Source organism: Clupea harengus, chromosome 9 (genome assembly GCF_900700415.2).
Source record: "Clupea harengus chromosome 9, Ch_v2.0.2, whole genome shotgun sequence".
NCBI lineage: Eukaryota > Metazoa > Chordata > Actinopteri > Clupeiformes > Clupeidae > Clupea > Clupea harengus.
Genome location: NC_045160.1, coordinates 12390110 through 12404120, shown reverse-complemented (window position 1 = coordinate 12404120; position 14011 = coordinate 12390110). Strand labels below are relative to the sequence as shown.

Sequence of the window (14011 nt, the reverse complement as noted above, 5' to 3'; positions counted from 1 at the left end):
TGGAGGCGGGGGGAGACGGCCTGGAGACTGACGTCACTATCAGGTATCAGCATGGAGGAGGACTGGGGAATATCTACGGGGGAAATTCAGTACCACAGTTAGCGACACCTATAACGCTATTTTGCTTCAGTTATTCTGTAGCCTACTGCCTTGGAATTATATTAGATTTGATGATGTTATGTTATTTGTATGTGATAGGAATACATTATTTAATAGCTAAACTGTGCCTTATGAGCCTTCATGAAAAACTGGGAAGTGGGACGCTTCGAAATGGGAGCCTTCCCAATCCCCAACTGCCTGAACACACGATTACTAAGCGAGCTTGTCGTATCACAACCTATGGTTGCACCCACCTGGGTGATAGGACAACAGCCATTGGGCATCAATACATTGACCACACATTTGCTATCTGGTGGGTCAAGTGAGCAGACAAACACGCATCTCATGCAGTTGATGTCAAATTGACTCAGCTCTAGGAAGTGAATGAGAGTAATCCTCCCCTAAAGCCTAAAGAAGATCATCCGTCCATAGGGTAGTTTCTCTCACACACACACATCCAAGTCCATGTGCAGGATAGTCTAGCGCAGGTGCTCCTCCACACCTCCTCACGGTGCCTGTCTGTGCTGACACTCATCCATCCATCACTGGAGCTGGGCCAAGGTCAGGGCCCCAGTGCTTGACAGTTGGCTGGTATTTATAGACATCAGACGTTAACATTGCACAGTTGGTCTGCTGCACCACGCCACTCCAGCCCAGTTAAGCTCCTCCGGCCAAGATGAGTTTGGCTAACTGGATTAGCATGCTCTTAAGCACACACATAGGCCATTCTGTTCTTCCACACTGTGGTATGTAGGTAAAGGTAACAACATGGCTATACTTGGACACATGGTACGTAGGTAAAGGTAGCATGACTCGAGAGAAACGGAAATGGCTATACCCTTTGTCACCTTTCTGTCTCGAGCCTGTCTGAGCCTGTCTGAGACGAACGTACTGAGGAAGTGATAGTTTTCTTCATGTCACTTGAGATTAATTGTTGTCATTGACTTTTCTGTTCCACATTTCAATATTCATTAAAGCTGTAATAGGTTTTTTTGGTTATCAAAAATAAAAATAAATATTCTAGGCGGTAAATCATAAAGGGCATCTGGTTGCCTGAGAAAAAGGCAGTATTTCCTAACACGACTGAGCTTAAGAATCATAGAATCAAGATGGGAAAAATGTTGGGTCTTTTTAGTGGTCCTTCAGAACTGTTTATTTTACACCAATAGCTACTTGCCTTTAACATCAGCTCATTTTCTCTCCAGCTATGACGGTGTGCCTTTCCTCATGCATGACCGGACCCTGCGGCGGACCACCAACGTGCGTGAGGTCTTCCCCAACCGCACAGACATGATGGCTGCCATGTTCACCTGGGCTGAACTGGAGATGCTGGATGCTGGTTCCTGGTTCCTACATGTGAGGGAACCTTTTGATCTGATATTATGAACACTTAACATAAGTATACCATTGTATACTAGATCCATTGCTGCAGATGAACAGTACAGTGAAGTTTTTGAATACTATTATTTGTGGAGCGACTTTTTGACATCTTTCGGTGTTTCAGCATTTAAGAATTTCATGTTCATTGTAATTTATTTTGAAGCCGTAAATCCTGACAGTGTATGTTTGTAATTTTGTTTCATCACAGAGACTTTCCATCATACTTGCTTAGCATAAAAAACATAGGCTTTTCAAAATGCTTTAACATACATAACTAATTAGGTTTGGAAATCCATTGGAAAGCCTTTGGAGGAAATCAATAAGGATTAAGAGATTTATCCTTGAATTAGTCTCACCCTGGAATTACCAGGCGACAAGATTGCACGACTGCAGCCAGTGTGTCTGCATCAGTCAACCACCGTTTCCTCAGGGCATGTATTCTGATATACACAGCAAAACAGGGCATGTGTTTAGGATGATGTATAGCCACCGGCTCCCTTCACAGTGACTGATGAGTAAGGCTGTGTAATGGCTCCCAGCCCCCACACGGCCCATTCGTCTCATCTGTCGCTTCCCTCCACTGCAGCGGGACCCGTTTGGTACCGTCTCGTCCCTGAGCCCAGAGGAGCAGTCCCTGATGCAGAACCAGACGGTTCCCATGCTGAAGGAGTTCCTGAACCTGGCGGCGCGCCACCAGAGCCTGGTGATCTTCGACCTGCACAGGCCGCCGAGGGGACACCCGTACCGGGACACGTGGATCGAGCGCACCCTGGAGGTCCTGCAAAATGAGTCCTCCATCAACTCCAGCCAGGTATGCACATGATGAACCCTGTCAATACCACTATCGGCATCGTGTTGTTAAATATTTAGACCACTTAGGGCTGCATATTCTATAATACCGCAGAAGAGTGCTGCACATTCTATGCTAGCTGTAGTTGGATAATATAGTTCGTTTATGTAGTGAGTTTACTGCATATAGTACTGTAGACTGTAAAGTTGTTGTTGTGTTTCCCCTGTCCTGTCCTTCTGTAAGTGTTCTGATGTAAAGGCGTGTGGTTGGGGTTGGGGTTGTGCAGGTGCTGTGGCTGCCATCTGAGCTGCGGGTGCTGGTGCAGGAGCTGGACCCCGAGCTGCAGCAGACCTCCGGCCGCGGGGGCTCCATCGAGGAACTGCAGGAGGACCACATCGTCAGGCTCAACCTCCACTACAGCTTCATGTCTCAGGAGCAGATTAGGTAAGGCACCGCAGGAAGCAACTTGGTGATTTCTTTTCTCTGTTTGCAGATACAGACTTAAAATCACTCCACATAACATTAGTTGGAGGTATGTTTTTCAAAGTAGGGATTTCACTTTTCCACTTTTGTGGCTTCTGTGGCCATTTCCGCTGTAAGTGTTTCACCATAACTGACTTTCAACCAATCCATTTTCTGCAGCTCTCAGCTCCTCTCTGTGGAAAGCGTCTCTCTTTCCACACTTAATCTCCCCTTCACTTCCCTCCCAGTATCAAAGATGATAAAGATAAACACAGTAGAGCCCAACAATACACCCCCTGCTGCTCTTCCTCCCCTGAGTGTTGCATAAGACTCCCCTCAGGTGGCTCTGCACAGTGTATGAGTGTTACACGTCCAGACTTCAGCCATCACGCTGTGAAGGCATGAAAGGGGGAACATTTATAATGGTGTTGAATGGAAGGAGAATGATTGAGGGGGTAAAGACACCCTAGATGAGGGAGAGGAGAGCTAAGGAAAGAGTGAATGGAACAGAGGGAGGGAGGGAGAAAAGAGAGTGGAATGGTGATGGGCACTCTCATTCTGCAGGATTGCGCAACACCAATTAGGGCAGCGATCACAGCCACAACAGTCCATCAAGAGCAATTAGCGGAGCTCTCTCGCTCTCAAAAAACCACAAGGACGTGTAACGCGCAATCACTTCCCCTTTGTTTGAGGGAACATACCACAAGCCTCCAAGCGAAAACAGAATGTTCCTCCTCGCAGTGGAGTGCAGCTGCTCTGGTTCTGTGCCTTTGTCTCGGATCCATATATTTGTTCCGTGCATAGAACATCAGGGCCAGTGGGCTGGGAATTGATTCATCAGTAGCTTTGTTGGCATGGAAATGTGTGTCCTTGCATTAGTGTGGCTGTGGACTTTAGAGGAGGAAACAATGACAGTTAATGACCTTGCCCATTTATAGCATGAAGGCAAAGCAGTACATCCATGCTTGCACCGTTGCCTTTGTTAAGCTAACATTGGAAATACCTTAATTGTGAACCCAGGCTGTATGTTCTCCCATCAAGAGGAACCATGAAAGGAATGTTTTCACTTTGAAATGGTTTTATCTCAGCAGAGCCAGAATTTGAAGAATAATGGAGTCTGGCTGTTTAGCCTTTACTTTCATGTGAGAACAAACAAACACAGCTATGTTGCTTCCCGGGTTGTTGGTCTAGACATAAATATGTCCTGTTGCCACTCCATAGTAGCAGAGGGTCATATTAGTTTTGATCATGGACCAGAAAGATTCAGGGAAGGTTTTTCTCACCAAAAGCCTCTGTGTGTCTGTCTCATTTCAGTGAGTACGCCTCAGTGAACATCTCCACGAACCTGTATGTGATCAGCCAGCCGTGGCTCTACTCCCTGGCCTGGTGCTCTGGGGTCCACTCGGTCACCACCAACGCCATGCACATCCTCAAGAACCTGCAGCGGCCGCTCTTCCTCATGGTGAGCGAGAGACCTGCCTCTGAGCCACTGCAACCTGAACTGACCTCCACCTGAGCTGACCTGAACTTGGTTGAGGAACCAGTAAGCTGTGGTTAGATGAGAGAGTTGGGAAATGTCCAAAATCACATTGTTGTTTTTCTGCCTCAGACACCAGAAGAGTACAGCCTGATGTGGATTGATAGAGATAATTTCGAAACACTGTTAATGACTTGTCAAGTGCCTTGTATTAATCATTACCTTGTATGAATCATGTGCTTATGTAAGCAGGAACATGGCTTTTCTGTGTTTCTGTGTGTGTGTAACTTTAAAGATTATTAGGTGCCACTTAGTATGCATATGTGTAAGAGCATGTTTGGACCAGAGGTGATAAGAAGGGGAACTAACCTCAACCTGAGCTAACCTAAACTTAGTTTGAGGAACCAAGTTGTGGTTAGATGAGAGAGTTGGGAAATGTCCAAAATCACATTGTTGTTTTTTCCCCTCAGACATCAGAAGAGTACAGCCTGATGTGGATCTTGACTGATGCTGTATCTGCTGTCCTCATCACCTTAGTCTTTGCTTTCCATTGGTGAGTATTAATTACAGTACACCATACTATGATCACACATCGTCTTATACAGAGTACTTGCTGATATTATCTTAGCATTCAATACGTGCGGTATGGATATTGATGTCTCCTGTTTCTGATGTCTCTTGACATTTCGCGATAAGTGTACTGGTCAGTGCTCGGCCATCCATAAAATTGTTGAATGTTTTGTTGTTTGGTCATCAATACTACTAGCACAGTCTAGCACAGTTTAATGTGGGAGGCTTTAGGACCCTGGAGGTGAGCCGTTTGAGTGTCTGGAGGCCACTCTGGGGAGTTAACTTCAACTGAGTAGGAACAAAAGCACAGTGTTTCACTTCCACGACTTCTCCTCTTTCAGGTGGCGAGAGAGAGGCTTGCCTTTCTGGCCAGGCAGTAGGCCGGTACACGAAAATGGACCTTACAGCAAATTCAGGACAGGTAAGGCCATCTCCTTTACAACTCTCCTTTCCCCACGAGCCCACTCCCAGCACATAACCATCTGTTTGCTGATCACCTAACTGTTTGGAGTATCCACCATTACACCATGCATTATATCCATATCCATATATACATATATTCATGCCTGCCTATTCCATGCATGTCAGTAAGAGTGTGTTGTGTGTGTATGTGTGTCTGTGTGTTGTGTGTGTGTACCTCAGATCACACAGAAGTCCTGGGGATTCGCTGGAACCCCATCCTGTCTGAGCGGACGGCCCCCGTGCTGGTCTCCCTTCCCCTGGACCACGCCCTGTCACTGCATGCCCCTCCCGTGCCCATGCATGGTTACCCTGTGCTTGTGTGACACCCCCCACCCCAACCCCATCATGGTCCCTCCATCACTCTCCCACCCACTCACTCATCTCAGCTAAGCCTGTGTTTCAGCGTTTGTGTAACCTCTTCCTCATCCTCCTCCTCCTCCTGTTCAGCAGAGCTGAGTGACGTCTGGTCCGTGTCCAGCGTGAGCGTGCGCGGTGAGGCCCACAGCCTACCCAACACGCACAATTTGCCCACAATCCCCGAGGAGCCCCTCGTCTGAGAGACAGAGAGAGGGAGAGCGCAGTGGGAGAGGGAGAGCAAGAAGGAGAGAGAGAGAATTGGGGCGGGCGTGACCGTAGAAGATAGATGCAATCCTTTACCAGCCTCTCTCTCTCTCTCTCTCATTCTCCCCCCTTCTTCTAAGCGTTCTGCATCCTCGACTGTGACGTTTGTGGAAATCCTTGTGTACAAACACCAATGCGTTTGAGATGAGGATGAGACTGAAGTGATGCTTGAGAGATTGTTGTCTGTACACTCGCTACAACAAGACACTGACGCTGAAAGCCTGAATGAACTCTCTTCGCTTCATCTTTGATAGCATCTCCTCTATGAAAAACGCAGGTTAATCTATTGATTGATGACTTTCACAGCACCCCCAATGGACTGAACTGGTATCATGCTGTGATAGAGTCCTGTGATTTGTATGTCGATGTGAAGGAAACCGGAGGAATGTAAAGGACTAGGTCCTAAAACAAAAGTATATATTTTTCCTAAATGTATAGACCTCAGCAAATGTGTATGCCAGTTATATTTTACATGTGGCTGAATGGATGGAAACATTACTGTTTCAGTGGTGACCAGGATTTTATCAACGATGACTTTATGACACATTTATTGTGAATGTACTTTGTTAAGTGCTGCCATTTCAAGCATGCAAGCTAATGCAAGTGCAACATCCAGAGGCTTCTGCTGCTTTGATTGGATCATATCTGTCATGTGGGAAGGATTACTGTAGCGAAAATGTAAAGGGGTTTGAATGCTTTTTATGTTTTGCCCCTTTGATGAGGGCGCTGCAGTACGAGTGCCATAAAGAGAAATGCTGAGGAAAAAACCTGAGCCCCTCACGGGATTTCTAGAATGTTCCTTATTGCTCTTCAGCTTTCCTGGTACAATCTGTAGAATGGAACGCAGTGAAGCGCTGCACCAAGGCTCTTCAGAGGAGGTCTGTAAGGGCCCTAATCACAGCACTCCCCCCATGGCCCAAACACTCACAGTGGTCTGCAGTTAAACTGAAGCAACCCAGCAATGCCCCAGCAACAATCTACTAGACTGACGAAGCAGTGAATTATACAACAGGACAATCAGGATGTTCTGATGGAAAGGAACTTAGAATGGCCACATACCAGAAGAACTACAGAAGGCATTACCATGTGTAGATGGGCCCAAGATGGCCGTTACAGAAGTCAAGGTGACGCTCACAATGGTGTCTCATTTGCAGTGTTGTGTTTACTTCTCTGATGTGTGCAGTACTATGAAGTGCACTCGCACAGAGAACCCGCTTTTTCTGGTCTTGGTCTGGCAACGCAACTGCTGCTGTTCCCCAAATGAGCAAGCAGTAGCCAAGGTGTGTGTATGTATGTGTGTGTGTGTGTGTGTGTAGATCAGATTCCAGCAGGGTGCTTGTGAAGCACAGGAATCTTCTCTGCACTTGAGGCACTTTCTCATGTAAGCTGCTAAATACATGACATGAATTTGATACATTGTGTTGTAGGTTAGTGTCATTACTGTATACTCTGATCCATACTGCCATCTTCTCCAGCAAAACATTAAGATTCTGTAGCATTGTTCACTGTATAAAATGTAATGGCCATATTGATTTTATTTATTTAATCTGTCTTTATGTTATTTTATTGTACTCTTTTATGACTATAAATGTTATCTGATATCCAAAAGAATTTCTCCAAAGTAATACTTATTGGTCTGAATTATTTACCTTCTTCATAGCAGTTAAAAAAAAAAAAGTTTTCCTTCTAAGGTCCATTGATTTTCTCTCATTATAAGTCAGTTTATTGTAAAGGTTGCCATCACAAGACGTCTCAGTGAAAGACATTCTCATCGAGTCCAAAATATATCACCATGATCAGTACATAATAACAGAGCTATCTTTACTTGTTTTGTAGTTGCAACTAAACCAGTAGGGAGCAAATTTGGACAACATCACCTGTTTGTACTCTGAACTTGACTTCAAAGTTCCTGTTTGGCCTCTGCTTTTTTGTTTGATTTTAAAGTAGTGTTTACAATGGCCCAGTGCAATGCATGTTTACAACAGGAGATTAATAATATCTTACAAATTTCACAACAACTCTATAGCATCTTAAACTGTGCCATCTAAAATAGTCGATGCAGCATATTGTAACACAAGCGGGATTTTCACTTAAAATAAGTTATAACAGAACTACAATATACATTTGTTGTAATTATTTTCACAGAATGTAACAGTGCCCTACCAGTACAGTTGGTCTAAAAAGTACTGGCGCAAACAAAGGCCATGGATGAAAAAGATTCAGCTACCATATATAATACATGAACACTTCATTAGATCATAACAGCTACCATGCAAGACAACGCCACATCAGAGAATGACAAAGAGCAAACGCAGTAATAACCATCCAGACCCTCCTTCATGTGCTCTTCGTCCTGTTCTGTCCTTCCCATTAGAGGAGTGAATGACTGGTTTGGAAATAGATGCCATTTTAAAATAAGGCCATTAGGAGGTCTACTAAAAGGCGCCTCCAAATCCTCCTGACCCAGAAAAATAACAAAACACAAAAAGACGTTGGGCTCAAGTCAACACATGAACAATTAACTTCTCAAATCAGACTGAATGAGACTTGCGTTTTTTTACATGAATTAAAAAACAAGATCACATTGGACATGGTAAAAATTTACTTTAAGGCTTTCAACAGAACAACAGCAGAATACTTCAGGTCTATGTAACACTTTTCAAACCCATTCAGTCACACACCTGTAAACCCAGGTCATGATTCAGTAAACTGATGAATAAAAACAATATATTACAACTTTTTACAGGGACTCTTATCAGTTACCTTCAGCAGCTAACGACAAAAGCGATACAATTTTTTCAAAACTATTTTAATACAAGTAGCTCTCATAGTGCCTCATTCTAAGAGTTAATGACATGAACATCACATTCTTATGTGACCATTTCAGTTGGACAAACTGTCAGGCGGATTTGTGTCTGCAGTATTTAAAAATAAATTGACATATCATCTTATGGAATCAGTTAGAGCGTCTGGAGGATGGAGGGGGGGAAGGGTAGGGGTTGGAGAGCAGGGTACGGCTAGGTGGCTGCTGCCGGAGCCTCAGAGGTAGTCGTCCTCGCTGGATGGGGAGGATGAGGCGTCGTCGTCGGGCGGGTCCTGGGAGAAAGAGGAGCCCCCGGCGGAGCTGTGCGAAGGGCTGCGGCTCATCCTCCACACGTGGGAGGGGAAGGTGCGGCCCCAGCTGCAGGGGTGGCCCATGGGCCGCAGCAGCCGCAGCAGCTCAGCAGCCTCCTGCCAGTAAGACGTTCACTTGCTCTGGCCCCGTGACGTGCGCTGCTTACTCATGGTGGTCAGCATCTGGCTGATGTAGGAGGTCAGCAGGTCATCCATCTTATAGCCCTGGGGACCAGATAAGACAGCCATGATTGGATGTAGACACACATATACACACATACACGCTTACACACACATACACGTACACACACACACACACACATACACATACACATACACATACACAGAAACACATGCACAAACAGAAACATATTGAGACACACGTGAGTGTGCACACATACACACACACCCACATGCCCACACACGCACACACACATGCACACACACACGCACACGGAAATCCAAGCCTCCTTAGCAGTCCATGTGTAGCGCAGGATTTATACTGATGAACTGGTGCTGTGCTTATGTTTACTGATGGATTAGTTCAACACTGTTTAAAGTTTCAGGCTGTTTGAGCTATGGGAATTGAGTTAGACTCGGACAAATTGATCTCCATCTGTCTCACCAGTGAAGTTTCGCACAACAGCTTGCTGCCTCGCACTAGGTTGCCAATGGTGATGTGGAAGTAGGTGTTCCCGCTGCTCCAGTTGGAGATCTTGGTGAAGGGGTGTGTCACGAGAATGTCCTGGAGGGAAGGCGAAGAGATGGATGTGGTAAATCTTTGCAATGCAGAAGCTTTCACTCATACAAAAGGGTGTATACTGGATATGGCCATGCTTCATTCATAATGATAATAATTCTTTACTGACTCACACAAACACACACACAAACCTTGGTCTTTGGGTCGATCAGGCTGACGCCGTGTTTGTTGATGGCTATGAGCAGGATCTCTGGGTAGTTGGGCTCAGTGGTTTGCTGTGGGGACACATGGTCATAAAAGAGAGGACGTGAGATGAAATGAAATGAAGCTGCTCTCCTGTAGAGCCAGCCTGCACCCAGAGGCTGATTGTTCATCGCTACTTTATGGTGCACACGGCAGCCAACAGATCCAATGGACACATTTGATTGGGTCCTATGAGTTCTATGTATCACATCCGCAACATAATTAGATAATTAAGTTGATATTTTGAATCTTTTGAGTAAAAAAATCATATACATCCCACTATCCAAGATATACATCACTATATGATGAATCAACAATTCTAACTGAATTTTTTATTGTGGTGGAATTGTGTCATATTTGCAGTTTCAATAATGCAATGGAGAAAGTCATTGTAGAACATCTGTTTGTTGTATAAAAGTTAATCAAAGTTAAGATCACCTTCACTTCAAAGAAAGCTGACCCAAATGTTGCCCACTTGAAAATGATCTTGAGGAACATCAGCTTGGCCTCTTCCCTCGACTTTCCAGCCTGCTTGTTGAAGTACGCTACAACAGACTAAACACAAAGACAAGACAACTGAGACAGCCCTTTGAAGATAAGAAAACCTGAATGCTCTCCATAGAAACAGATAAGCAAATCCATACAAGCAGAACACTGTTAATGAAAACATTGTAAGGTTTGATAGACTGCCATGAATCAAAGAACCAGCAAACAAACTGGCACCAACACAAGACAGGCAGGCAGAGAGAGGGAGAGAGCATGTGTGTACCCTCTTCCAGTCGTCAGGAGAGAGCTGGCGGATCAGGTCCTGGGGAACTAATTCCTTCAGCATCTTCGGAATGCTGGGGAAATGGGATTTGTCATCCTCGAATTTCACTCGGTAGATCAGCGCTCCCAACTGAAAGACTTCCTCACGGGAACATTTGTGGTAACCACGGAGATACTTTGGGAGCTCCTAGAATAAAGACATAAAAGATTTAGGAGACTGAGGGGATTTTGTGGAGATAACACTGCAGATACCACAGTAAGAGCTTTAGCAGCATGTCAGACAGGCCACTGAGCCAGGCTCACCTGATAATAATGAAAGATGGAGTCTGCAAAAGAATCTTTTCCTGGGACTGTGTTGGTCCAAAGTTTTTTCATGAAGAATACCTGATACGTTAGTGAAGGCACTATTCCTGAGGGAAACATTGGCAATATTAGCCTTCTCAAGGGAACACATAGACATGTCATGTCACTAGATGTTTGATTTGGTGAAGCAATAGCACAAACTCTGATTGAACATGACATGAGACATTACCATCCTTTGTGGGCCTGGCTTTCTTGATCCAATCCGTGAGGTGCCTGACAAAGTCAAAGAAGAAATCTCCCTCTGGAACGCTGATAACCTGCAGCAGAAGAGAAGCTTTTCAAACACATTCACCCTCTTCTTTTTCACACACTCATCATTACCGTCACTTTTTTAAATCTGCTTGCTCCAAACCCACACCATCTGCCTTGACAATTTGCTAATTAATGGAGCATACTGTTCTGGTGTTCTCATCCAAAACATTCTGTCTCCCCACAGACTACGCTTATGAAACCCTGAGCATTTAACGTTCCAGTTTATCTTCAACAGCTTATTAGTTCACAGAGCGTGTGCGCGTGTTCAGGAGATGTGAAAAGGCTCTACGTCTCAGTCAGTGGCACCCTTTCACCCATGTTTCACCTTGTCAGAGATTTTGACAAACAGGCTGAAGCCCTCAGGGGACTTGAGCAGGAGCCTGTCAGCGATGTTCTGACAGAAGTCCTTGGCCTTGGTGCTCGACTCCACTTCAAAAGCCTGTGGCACAAAACAGGGTTTCTGTCTCAGCCACCACCACACAGAGCTCAAGCACAATTCACGTCAAATTAAAAAAGTCCAACGCACTGCACTGCAATGCACTGTGCCTGTGGCCATAAACTGCGAACCAGAGGGACATTCAGACACGGGGCAGCGACCATGCCTGACTCCCCCCCAACCCCCCCATCATCCCCATTACATAACATGTCTCTCCCCGAGCAGAAAATCCAATTCTTCTGTCAACAAAGCAATTTAGTTGGGGATCTGCATAATCACAAACTTTTTCTCGTAATTACAACCCCCCCTTACATAAGTCATGAGAGGAGATTGATAGGCCGCTCACTAATCCGTCCCTGTGTAATTAGCAGGAGATGAATCTTAATTACTGCAAATAGAACTGGGACTCAAAATGAAGACATTTCACAGGAGGGGGGTGAGTGTGGCCACTCAGTTGATGCAGTGATGCTGCAGTGCTTTTCTGAAGGCAGCCTGCAGCTTAATAGGACCAAGCAGTGCGATGGTCTCTGACCTCATCCGTGTCGTCAGGGAAGTACACTTTGTGAAAGATCTGCGTGGTCTTGTGCTGAATAGCTTCCACCTCTACCAGGTGAGGGGGATACTTCCTGGAGCCGTTCCTGTATTTTTAAAACACACACACACACACACACACACACACACACACACACACACACACACACACACACACACACACACACACACACACACACACAAACACACACACACACACACCACAGACAAATCAATTATAAGAGCGTCAGAGAGTTCACACCGTACTGACATGCCATGCTGAGAGTGCTGACACGTATGAAACCATAACCATTTTTTTCTTAGTCAGTGAAATGTTCAGCAGCGTAATGCCGTTTCAAACTTTGGAATTGATTTAGAAGTGAACCACTGAGCATAGGGAAAACAAGACAGTGAGAGAGAGAGGGAATAAGAGAGAGAGAGAGGGAATGAGAGAGAGAGAGGGAATGAAATAGAAAGAGAGAGAGTGACTGAAACTTTTAACAAGCCTCCAGAGTGTCCACAGGCAGTGCAGTGTATTTCTCTCTTTAAAGGACAGCTTTGCCGGAGCCTGGAGCTACTAAAAGAGATGGAAATGCCATAAACTTTATCACCACTTTACACAAGCCTCCTCCATCAATGTTTATTATCAAACACTGATCAAAATAATTATAAACAAAACAATGTCTTTGCTTCAGGCAGGCGTGTCTGGATATTATAAAGGGCTCTGAATCCGATTAAGCAATAAAGGACTGCTTGAGTTCAAGTGACAAGGATGTGTGAGTGTGTGTATGTGCATGTGCGTGAGTGTGGGAGTGTGTGTATGTGCGTGTGTGTGAGTGTGTTTATGTGCATGTGCATGTGCATGTGCGTGTGAGTGTGTGAGTGTGTGCATGTGTGTGAGTGTGTGTGAGTGTGTGTGAGTGTGTGTGTGGCAGAGAGAGTGAAGTGGTGAAATAATGTACCGTAAGGCTTTCTGCAGTCTCTGCATGCAGTCCTGAGCCAGTGGATGGTGCCTCTTGGACTGCAGGAACCTCTGGACGTGCGGCAGCAGGACGTTACTGGGGGGGAAGAGGCCTGTGCACAGCCACAGCAGCTCCCAGCCCTTCTCCTCACTGTACCTGCAGAGGGACACAAGACATATACAGCACACTCTTTACAAATCTGCACAGTGCCACCAACACACACATACATACATTTCAAAGTCGTCAGTACATTCAGACATACATTCCATACATTCAGTGTGCACGCACACACACACACACACACACACACACGCACACACGCGCACACACACGCACACACACACACACACACACACACACACACACACACACACACACACACACACACACACACGGCTTACTTGATGTGGTTTTCTGTCAGCTGTTTGAGAATCTGAGAGAAGATCTCGTCTTTGAGCGGCTCTGCCTTTAGTGCTCCCTCAAAGATCTGGTCAGTGAGTTCATTCACGGAGCGCGTCCGCTTAGAGGGGTAATCACCCATATACTTCATGATAGGTGCACACAGGTTAAGGCCATTTCATTACAAAAATATAACCTGTTGTAATATTCATCATTACTTTAATGTTTTTTCTCCCACAATGTCCTTGCACAACTTTTAATGGAAAAGTGCACATCAGGTTGCAGTCCCACATCTCCTCAACACTCACTGTTAAACCTTATAGAATCTATAAAGCAGATCTATGCAGAATTCATCAAAATGAAACAGTATATGAGAGCACCG

The 14011-nt window shown here is 45.2% G+C and overlaps 2 protein-coding genes across 13 annotated transcripts in view; one reads left to right on the top strand and one right to left on the bottom strand.

The window, feature by feature from the left end:
- gdpd4a (glycerophosphodiester phosphodiesterase domain containing 4a) overlaps positions 1-7486 on the top strand; it is a 20777-nt gene extending 13291 nt beyond the window's left edge. For 2 of the 4 annotated variants that reach the window (XM_031573478.2, XM_012836234.3), the window contains exons 9-16: positions 1-43; positions 1305-1455; positions 2066-2290; positions 2556-2713; positions 4046-4193; positions 4679-4761; positions 5120-5199; positions 5421-5780. The exon at positions 1-43 is cut by the window's left edge and continues 40 nt beyond it. In XM_031573478.2, coding sequence (XP_031429338.1) covers positions 1-43; positions 1305-1455; positions 2066-2290; positions 2556-2713; positions 4046-4193; positions 4679-4761; positions 5120-5199; positions 5421-5563 — 1031 coding nt within the window. In that variant the 3' untranslated portion in view covers positions 5564-5780. Of the gene's footprint in view, positions 44-1304; positions 1456-2065; positions 2291-2555; positions 2714-4045; positions 4194-4678; positions 4762-5119; positions 5200-5420 lie in introns of all 4 variants that reach the window. The other 2 variants (XM_031573481.2, XM_031573480.2) reach the window with 2 other exon arrangements.
- Positions 7487-7973: 487 nt separating this feature from the next.
- myo7aa (myosin VIIAa) overlaps positions 7974-14011 on the bottom strand; it is a 34689-nt gene continuing 28651 nt past the window's right edge. For all 9 annotated transcript variants that reach the window (XM_031573477.2, XM_031573475.2, XM_031573474.2 and 6 more), the window contains 11 exons: positions 13632-13785; positions 13231-13386; positions 12270-12375; positions 11627-11740; positions 11219-11306; positions 10990-11096; positions 10688-10873; positions 10357-10473; positions 9867-9950; positions 9601-9720; positions 7974-9200 (listed from right to left, as the gene is read on the bottom strand). In XM_031573477.2, the coding sequence (XP_031429337.1) occupies positions 9108-9200; positions 9601-9720; positions 9867-9950; positions 10357-10473; positions 10688-10873; positions 10990-11096; positions 11219-11306; positions 11627-11740; positions 12270-12375; positions 13231-13386; positions 13632-13785 (1325 nt within the window). In that variant the 3' untranslated portion in view covers positions 7974-9107. The remainder of the gene's footprint in view (positions 9201-9600; positions 9721-9866; positions 9951-10356; positions 10474-10687; positions 10874-10989; positions 11097-11218; positions 11307-11626; positions 11741-12269; positions 12376-13230; positions 13387-13631; positions 13786-14011) is intronic.